Source organism: Mercenaria mercenaria, unplaced genomic scaffold, assembly GCF_021730395.1.
Source record: "Mercenaria mercenaria strain notata unplaced genomic scaffold, MADL_Memer_1 contig_3437, whole genome shotgun sequence".
NCBI lineage: Eukaryota > Metazoa > Mollusca > Bivalvia > Venerida > Veneridae > Mercenaria > Mercenaria mercenaria.
The window spans coordinates 41,510-51,429 of NW_026461574.1; the positions used below are offsets into that span (position 1 = coordinate 41,510).

General features: G+C 33.0%; 1 protein-coding gene across 1 annotated transcript in view; it reads right to left on the reverse strand.

Annotated features, from left to right (window-relative positions):
* The window catches only part of LOC128553057 (trichohyalin-like), a 46,075-nt gene extending 36,550 nt beyond the window's left edge, over positions 1-9,525 (reverse strand). Inside the window, exons 1-4 of the mRNA XM_053534169.1 lie at positions 9,429-9,525; positions 8,098-8,277; positions 6,055-6,126; positions 3,816-3,887 (exon numbers count right to left, since the gene is read on the reverse strand). Coding sequence (XP_053390144.1) covers positions 3,816-3,887; positions 6,055-6,126; positions 8,098-8,277; positions 9,429-9,486 — 382 coding nt within the window. The 5' untranslated portion in view covers positions 9,487-9,525. The remainder of the gene's footprint in view (positions 1-3,815; positions 3,888-6,054; positions 6,127-8,097; positions 8,278-9,428) is intronic.
* Positions 9,526-9,920: the final 395 nt, after the last annotated feature.

Below are 9,920 nucleotides of genomic sequence, written 5' to 3' on the forward strand. Positions count from 1 at the left end.
ATTCAGCTGAAACTGCACACATTTCTTTACTACATTGATATTGATATAATTTGCCCAAACACATTCTAAATAACTGATTAAAGTAAAAAGAAAAAAAACTTATAATTCTGAAAACCACCCATATAAGAATTAGCATGGAATTTACAATGTGATATTGTATTTCAAAACTACTCATGTAATTCACTTCTCTAAGCTTATTCTGGTTGGTCTGTAGCAAGATGTAAATAAAAATTATGTAAGCTTAAAAGTTATGCATGCTTAAGAAAATATTTAAATACTATCTGAATTAATTAATATTGTGTAATTTAGACTAACTGTATGTTATTTCATTCTTATACTTATAGTTGTTGATATTTTAGTGCATGACATTGCTTCATACAGACCCATTGAACCTTCTTCAGCTATGATAGAGTTTTGTTGGTCTTCCTGATTCTTTGAGCCATTACTAATCTACTTAAATATTGGTGACATTGTTCTTCATGTTTGTTGTGTATGTAGCTCAAACGTTATAATGGTAAGAATGTCTTACAAATATGTGTACATTATGCATGTCAGTACTGTTGTTGGTCGCCATCATGTAGGCTATTCCTGTTGAGTAAGAAATGTTGACCAATGTGCACGCCTAGCACAGGTTCAAACAGTTTACAAATGACATTATTTCCATGGTGCAGGTATTCATTCATCTGAAACAAACACAAAACTAATAAAATAAACGGTCGGCCTTATTAATTTTACTTTAGAAATCTTGATGGCTTTTACCGGATGATTCAGCACTTCCAATCAAACATGTTTTATGGCATACTGTGGGTTTCTGGCCGTCTAAGTTAAACTTAAGTTAAGTCAATTTGACAATGATCTAGTCTGATCGATTCACTATCTATGAAACAATGCGTTTATTCTGCATCTACCAGTAGATCTAATGATAAACTCTGGTGACAGTGATACATGCATAGAGTCATTTTACCTATGCTCGACCAGCCAAGACCACTATTTATAAATGTACATGTTTATTGGAATAAACCTTTGAACTCACGATTGTTGTTCATTTATTTCCTTCCCACCACCCTTGTATGGCATCATACACATTTGATCTAGATCTTTAAGGGGCTTGTTTCTTTACAGACGACAGCTTCATTGCATCTGTCAAAATACTTACAGTGAATCTCCTCTAGAAAATGATGCGTCTTTCCCGAATTCTTTAAGAAGAGTACTGGAACAACGTATTTTATAGTCTTCTAACCTTTATTGATAATTTGACATAAGCTTATATCTGTAAACTGTCGACTTGAAAGTAAAATTTAAGATGTAACCAATGGCGCCTTCATTAGTTGCGTCATGTAGACGCTTAAGATAAAGAGATTCACCGCGCCATAAGACAAGTTCGATAACATGATTATGGACATTTGACTTTTTGAAGTTTTTAGGTTTCTTTGATTGTTAAAACAGTTCGATTTCTTGTTAAATTACTTGATGGATACTGCAGACACACCATTTACCAATGTTCCTTTTGCCTGCTTTTCAGGTAGGTGCTTCTATCTCTTGTTTGAAAGTCTGAAACTTATTAGTTTTCAAATCTGAAAACAAAACTAGAAAATATGAAGTTTTGACTATAAAAATATTTGTTTGTTTAATTCTATGATTACCTCTGAAAAAAGAAATCGGTCTGGTCGAACATAGGAAAATATCACTTTAAAATTTAGTATTTTACAGCCTATAGTTTGAACCGCGCAATATTTTATCCTGATCAATGTCAGCCAAACGCTTGAGTGGAAATTAACCAATAAAAGTAGGTCAATTCAGAAACTAAACGTTTTCCACAACCTTGTCAGTTTTTAATTTGTTTCGAGAAACATACATGTAAATCTGGTCGAGCACAGGTGTTTCCGCCACATGTCTACATGATACGTTTAAATGGTTATGACTACGCAAATCATTCCCAGATCTTGAAACAGAGCCGACTGATTATCAACCTTGTCTTGAACTCGTTGCAAAAATAATTCATTTATGTAAATCTATATAATTTTCACTTACCATCGTTCCTACCAGAGCAACTCGACCTGTCAAATTATGTAAACACACGGAACGCCTTTTGACAGCACAGTCATGTAAACTTCCGAAGGATATAGTCCAAATTTATTCCAGTTACTTCCATAAGCGATATCATCGTGAATTATAATCATATGCATAATGTATGGCATATAAATTTAAGCATAAATTTAATGTTTGTGAATCCTGTTCTTCAACTGTTTTCACGTTAAGCGCCGAAAATTATGTAATCCATAAGGCCATGTGCTCAGCCTGATCACATTTCTACGCACTATCACATTTTTGTGTGAAAAAATATGCTGAAATTTACAATTTTTTTCTGTCAATTACTATGTGACTGCAACCGTTTCTAAAAATAAAATTGACACATCTGACTTTTGTGTGTATAATGCCATTGTAATGATACTATGGTTTTTTGTCATAAATATGTAGATTTATCTCAAATTAGTAGTGAAACGATGATGTCTGCATAAAAAAAGAGAAACTAAAAATTATCTGAAATGATCCGCTCTAACAGGCATTTTCATCGAATTTATTTAAAAACTGATAGCTCGCAGGAAGTAGATGAATTATCTAGATATGTTTTGATCGCAATTTTAGACAGAATAATGCTTGTGTGTAGCAGCAGTCGATTTTGAAAAAAACATAACCTCCTAAAAATTATTTTTTCTTTCTTCTGTCCAGAATTTCGGGTACAAATTAGCATTTGTTTTTCAAGATATATACTTCAAAAGAGAGCTTAATCATTTTCAATCGGTGTTCATTCATCAAATTGTGTAACTTTTCAGAAATAATTCGCAAAATGGTTGTAAAAACAAGCATTAAAATGTCGATATTTTGGCTATAGAATGTACCTTAAGAATGATGTATGTGCACCATAAACATGAGTATATATTTGCTAATGGCCGATTCAAGGTGGTGCTCGAATTTGTTCGCTTTTTGCCTTTATCTTTAGATTTCTAATTCGTCTATAATTTTTGTATATATTTCCTGTACATACACTGATATAAGGGTGTTTGTATGAGTAGGTGGCGCTCTTTGATTTTTTCTGCTACATCTTTCCCTTTCTTTTTCATAGTCATGGCGCCAGTATTACAGCCCTACACTTATATTTATATCTACTGAATCTTCGGTCATTATTATATTGTAATTTTAGAAAATATAACTGAAAATATTAATAGTTAGAAAATCAGAACATGAACGACAAGACAAAGTGAAACAAACGATAAATTGATTTTTATTTAAAATGAAAAAAAAATAACAGTGCATGTTACATTTATTCTACTAATACCGATTACTTTATAAACGTGTTTCAAATAAATGTATTGGCGAATATTTATAAGAATTAGTACCTTCAGTGGACTCTTGCGATAAAAAATATATTAAAACGTTTCGATTTTCGCAAATGCGTGCAATATATTGATTTGTCTGGCATAAATTAAATCACCAGCTACATATGCAGCATTAACAAACGAAACCATCACATTAGATCGGACTCAATGTTTACCAAATTACATGGATATTGTGATTTTTTTCTTGATTGTAGTGACCCCAGTGGAGCAATAGTCATCAATGGCCCTCTTTGAGAAACAAGATAAAACATTTCAGACGTTCTTACCATTATGCCAGCACTGTTTATCGTGTCAGTTTAGCACTAAACTCATTTTTTTCATGTAGATGTTCATTACTTGGTAATGAAATCGTTTTATCAAACAATATTGTATTCAGTCTTAAAAAATGGAATTGTTACTTGTAAAGGAAATGTTTACCTGAACTAAAAAGAGTTTTTATTGAGAATGTTTTCGGAATACGCAGCTTGTCTCCTGCTTGTTGGTCACCCGCTGTGGAATTATAAAGTAAAATGTTATTAGCTTGGTTCGATTGCACCATACACTTGTTTCCATATTGCAAAATGGTGTCTGTAATTAATGATCTGTCAGTAATACCTCTGACTTCTCAAGCAAAAAACAACATCAATACTAATTTAAATAATAAAAGTTCGCTGAAAATAAAGACTATTAAATGCGTCTTGTTGCTGTAGTGGTTTCTTTTCAGTGCTGTGGTCTAATTCCTTTGCTCTATTATCAGTTATATAAGCCATCATTTCAACATGGAAATGTTTTTGAGATTCGCAATATGTCAAAGGTGACAGTTATTCTTACAAGTTTGCCATGATGTCCCTAGATTGCACATTTGAGTATTACAGCTCAAACGGATATCAAGGCGATTGTGTGTTTGAGTAAATGTACAAGATGTTAACAATATTCAAATTATCTTGATTTATTTTGAATTCATCGTCAAACAACGAATGTGGTAAGGTATATTCCATTTAATTTTGGCCATTTGTACACACACACACACACACACACACACACACACACACAAATGAAGGATTTGCTTCATTCATAAAACACGGTTGTGTCTTTGTAAGAGAAATGTAATATTTTCGTGCAAAAAAAAGGGTAAAAAAAATTGTTGTTTTGCCTGTTTTATATATGACCATGGAAAAATACATTTTTGACCCTACTACTACCTTTGAAGATCTTTAGAGTGTTGTATAGTTTATATCTGGATCTTGCAAAATAAAATAGAAATAGTTGAAAACCACAGGCCGTCAAACAAGAAATAAATGAAAATGTTGCAGGCTCGGTTGGAATTAGCCTTTAATTGGTCGGTTGTTGAAATGTAAACTGTCGTTCACACCAGCAAACCCGGGTTAAGCAGAACTCAACATTTATACATGTTAAACTGCCAAGATCAAATTTAGAGACACACGCAGATGCATTCCTACCTAGTTGTACACGGAACCTTCAATGATACATAGAGTGCCATTCCTTAACAAACGGCGTATGGTCCTCAGATGAAATATTACTCATTAATTGTGATGTATTAATATTGTTACTCTATTTGATAGGTACATTTTTATTATGTTATTATGTATACTTCTGTTGTTTTTTTTATGTCGGTCCATAGTTATACATAGCTAATGTTGTCTATATATCTAACACCGACTTTAAATAAAATTTGTATTTGTATCTATATCTATTTTACCCCATTTATTTACGTCCAGACTTTAGGCGATTTTAGGACAAACTGGTATATGGTAGGGATTAAGAATGATGTGTGTGCACCATAAACAGGATCAAATATTTGCTAATTGCCGATTCAAGGTGGTGCTCGAATTTGTTCGCTTTTTTGCCTTTACTTTGTCTATCATTTTTGTTTATATTTATGTACATACACTGATATTAGGGTGTTTGTTTGAGTGGGTGGCGTGCTTCGATTCTTTCTACTAGATCTTTGTCCTTCTTTTTCATAGTCATGGCGCCAGTATTACAGCCCTACTCTTATATTTATATCTGCTCAACCTTCGGTCATTATTATATTGTAATTTTAGAAAATATAACTGAAAATATTAATAGTTAGAAAATCAGAACATGAACGACAAAACAAAGTGAAACAAACGATAAATTGATTTTTATTTAAAATGAAAAAAATAACAGTGCATGTTACATTTATTCTACTAATACCGATTACTTTATAAACGTGTTTCAAATAAATGTATTGGCGAATATTTATAAGAATTAGTACCTTCAGTGGACTCTTGCGATAAAAAATATATTAAAACGTTTCGATTTTCGCAAATGCGTGCAATATATTGATTTGTCTGGCATAAATTAAATCACCAGCTACATATGCAGCATTAACAAACGAAACCATCACATTAGATCGGACTCAATGTTTACCAAATTACATGGATATTGTGATTTTTTTCTTGATTGTAGTGACCCCAGTGGAGCAATAGTCATCAATGGCCCTCTTTGAGAAACAAGATAAAACATTTCTGACGTTCTTACCATTATGCCAGCACTGTTTATCGTGTCAGTTTAGCACTAAACTCATTTTTTTCATGTAGATGTTCATTACTTGGTAATGAAATCGTTTTATCAAACAATATTGTATTCAGTCTTAAAAAATGGAATTGTTATTTGTAAAGGAAATGTTTACCTGAACTAAAAAGAGTTTTTAGTGAGAATCTTTTCGGAATACGCAGCTTGTCTCCTGCTTGTTGGTCACCCGCTGTGGAATTATAAAGATTGCACATTTGAGTATTACAGCTCAAACGGATATCAAGGCGATTGTGTGTTTGAGTAAATGTACAAGATGTTAACAATATTCAAATTATCTTGATTTATTTTGAATTCATCGTCAAACAACGAATGTGGTACGGTATATTCCATTTAATTTTGGCCATTTGGACACACGCACACAAATGAAGGTTTTGCTTCATTCATAAAACATTTTTGTGACTTTGTAAAAGAAATGTAATATTTTCGTGCAAAAAAAAGGGTAAAATGTCCAAAACAAAATATTTTGCAAAATTGTCATTTTGCCTGTTCTATATTACCATGGAAAAATACATTTTTGATCCTACTACTACCTTTGAAGATCTTTAGAGTGTTAAGAATGATGTGTGTGCACCATAGAAAACATAACTGAAAATATTGATAGTTAGAAAAGCAGAATTCACATGCCAGCACTGTTTATCGTATCAGTTTAGCACTAAAGTCATCTTTTTATGTACATGCTCATTTCTTGGTAATGAATAATAATATCTGTCATGTGTTTACGACTCGGATAGAAATATCTGTACCGAGGGCACCTGCGCATTGGGCGGTAATGAGGCTTGCCGAATTACCGCTCTTTTGCAGTTGGCCGATGGACGGATATTTCTATCCGAGTTGTAAACACATGACTGATAGTTTTCTTGCATATCGTATACATGTAAGCATTTTATTCTGGCAGATTATTTTTCTTGCATACTGTATTTTACAAATAACAGGTAGAAATACTTACGTAGCACTCCTTCTTATTGTAGAGAATGAACACAAAGTGCGGGAAATTAACGTCCGTAAGCAGAAGTGACGTCATGATGTTTTGCGTTACGCACAATAACAAAGTTCCACTTTAGTTTTATCATTTGTAGCGTAACGTTATGTTCTTACGGTAAACTAACGTATTTTGAATCGAGGAATATACGAGAGAAACTATCAAGGTACCTGCTTTTTCGTATTTTACATAAACAATATATTATTAGTGCATGAACCACCAGTTGTCATTAACAGCACGAGAGTCATCTGAGGGGGGGGGGGGTGCCAGATGGGTTTTGCCGGCACGGGTTAAAACACCGGAAATGCCAGTCCGGTGTGAAAGAAATCAAACAATCTAAGACGACTGGCAAGTAACATATATATACACATTGAAGAAAATCAATCAACGTTTATTTAAGAAATAATATATCTCATTTAGTGATTTGTCGCTGAATAAATCATTGTTTGGAGTTCAGATGCGAAGGAATTATATCACGAGGGTGCAGCCCGAGTGATATAATAATACGCATCTGAATGACAAATAATGATTTTATTCAAGAGCAAATCACTAAATGAGATATATTATTTCGATGCTAACACATTACCAAGGACTTTAAAGTACATCCTTGACGGCATTCATTACATATTTGCCAGTTTTCAATTGGTTTCTTTCCAGCGCGCCGCTATGCCGTTTGACGCTATGACGTAATAATTGTGACGTCAGAACAGTGAATTGTTGTATAATAGATCTAATTCTCTGTTTTCAGCCTTCTTTGTTTAATAGGAAAATGAATCGGATCGTGTTAAAATTTGCGATAACCAATGCGCGTATAAAGTAGTGACGTCATCCTCTATATATAGGGTGATCAAGGTGCGTAGCAGAAGTGTAGTTCATGTCGTAAAAAGTAGTTACTATTTTTTCTAACATTGTCGATACAAGTATGTTGTGTTAGAATCGAAATTACAAGTTCTCAAGTGTGATTTATCGTAGAATAACCCGGGTTTTTCGTTTTTATGCGAAACAAAATGTCACTCAGGCCTACGGCCTTACGCATAAGAACTCAAAACACGGGTTTTTCTACGATAAATCACACATGGGAACTTGTTATTTCGTAAATATTTAACATATTGGCTTCAGTCTTAAAACAAATAAATTGTCACTTGTAAAGGAAATGTTTACCAAAACTTAAAAGGTTTGTTTGTGAGAATACTTTTGATTTAGCTCTACGCATCTTATTTCCTGCGCGTCGGTCATCTGCTAGTGCCCCGCCTGTGGAACTACTATTTTGCTGATTAAGTAAAATGTTATTGGCTTGGTTCGACTGCATCATACACTTGTTTTCATCTTGCAAAGTGGTGTCTGTAATCAATGATCTGTGAGTTATACTTCTGGCATCGCAATTTAAAAAATAGCATCAATGCTTTTTAAAAACAGAGTTCGCTGAAATTAAAGACTATTAAATGCGTCTTGTTTCTGCAGTGGTTTCTTTTCAGTGCTGCGGTCTAATTCCTCTGCTCTATTATCAGTAACTAATTACCCTGCTCTATTATCAGTTATATATGCCATCATTTAATTTAAGGTGACAGTTATCTTGATTCGGAATACTTCAAAGGTGACAGTTATTATTACAACTTTGTCATGATGTCCCTAGATTGCACATAGGAGTATCACAGCTCAAACGGATATCAAGGCGATTATGTGCTTGATTAAGTCTACAAGATAATAACAATATTCTAATTATCTTGATAAATTTTGAATTTATAGTCAAACAACGACTTTGGTAGGGTATATTCCATTTAATATTGGCCATTTGGACACAACACACACACATATGAAGGTTTTGCTTCATTTATAAAACATCTTTTTGTCTTTGTAAGAAAAATGTAATATTTTTGTGCAAATAGGGAAAAATGTCCAAAATAAAATATTTTGCAAAATTGTCATTTTTTTCTTTTTGATATTACCATGGGAAAATGCATTTTGACCCTACCAATATCTTTGAAGATCATTAATGTTTTGCATAGTTTATATCTGGATCTTGCAAAATAAAATAGAAATAGTGGAAAAGCACAGGCCGCCCAACACAAAATAAATGAAAATGTTGCAGGCTCGTTTTGAATTAGCCTTTTAGTGGACGGTTGTGGAAATGTAAACTGCCGTTCACACCCCCTAGCCAGGGTAAAGCAGAACTCAACATTTATGCATGTTTAAAGTTCAAAGATAAAATTTAGAGACACCCGCAGATGTATTCATACCGTGATATACACGGAACCTTCAATGATGCAATTCCATAAAAACGGCGTATGTTCCTTAGTTAAAATAAAATGTTTGCCAAGAGAAACCAACGTGCATAACTAAACAAACTGGAATCTAGAGAAGGGACCTGAGGTTATGGAACAATTCACACAAAAAAATCTAGAGTCATATAAAGCTTGAAAAAATAGGAATCAAAAAAGTACATGTTATGATTAAAGCATGAGTGCTCGGATAGACTACAAAGTTTTACATACCCGATGGGTCATCCTTTGAATAGTTTCGTCTGTTTTGGTTAATTTTTCGCATCTCCATGAAGCACTTGAAAGATCACTTTTCTTTAGCACGTCATATCTATAAGGAATATTATGAAAATATCTATCTTAAAATACAGTTTGTGTATGTTAATTCTATTTAAATACCTATTTTAATGTGAATAGTAATGTTTTTAGTCCATCACAGTAAGTTCCATATAATGTAGCAGAAATCGAGTGTAAACAACACAGTGACTTTACCAATGTTTACAACAGAAATCATGTGGAAACTGGAAAATTAAACCAAAGCTTGCTTTAATCATGGATTATACTTTGCAGTTGATAAACATGAGACATAAAATAATTTAAATCCAACTGGGATAGCTATATTTCTTTACTTTGTTTTCATTTTCATTTTTAAAATATTTCTTTTTGGGGAAGGGGTGGTACAAAGATATTTTTTTTATTTGTTTGTTGAATATATTTATATTTAAA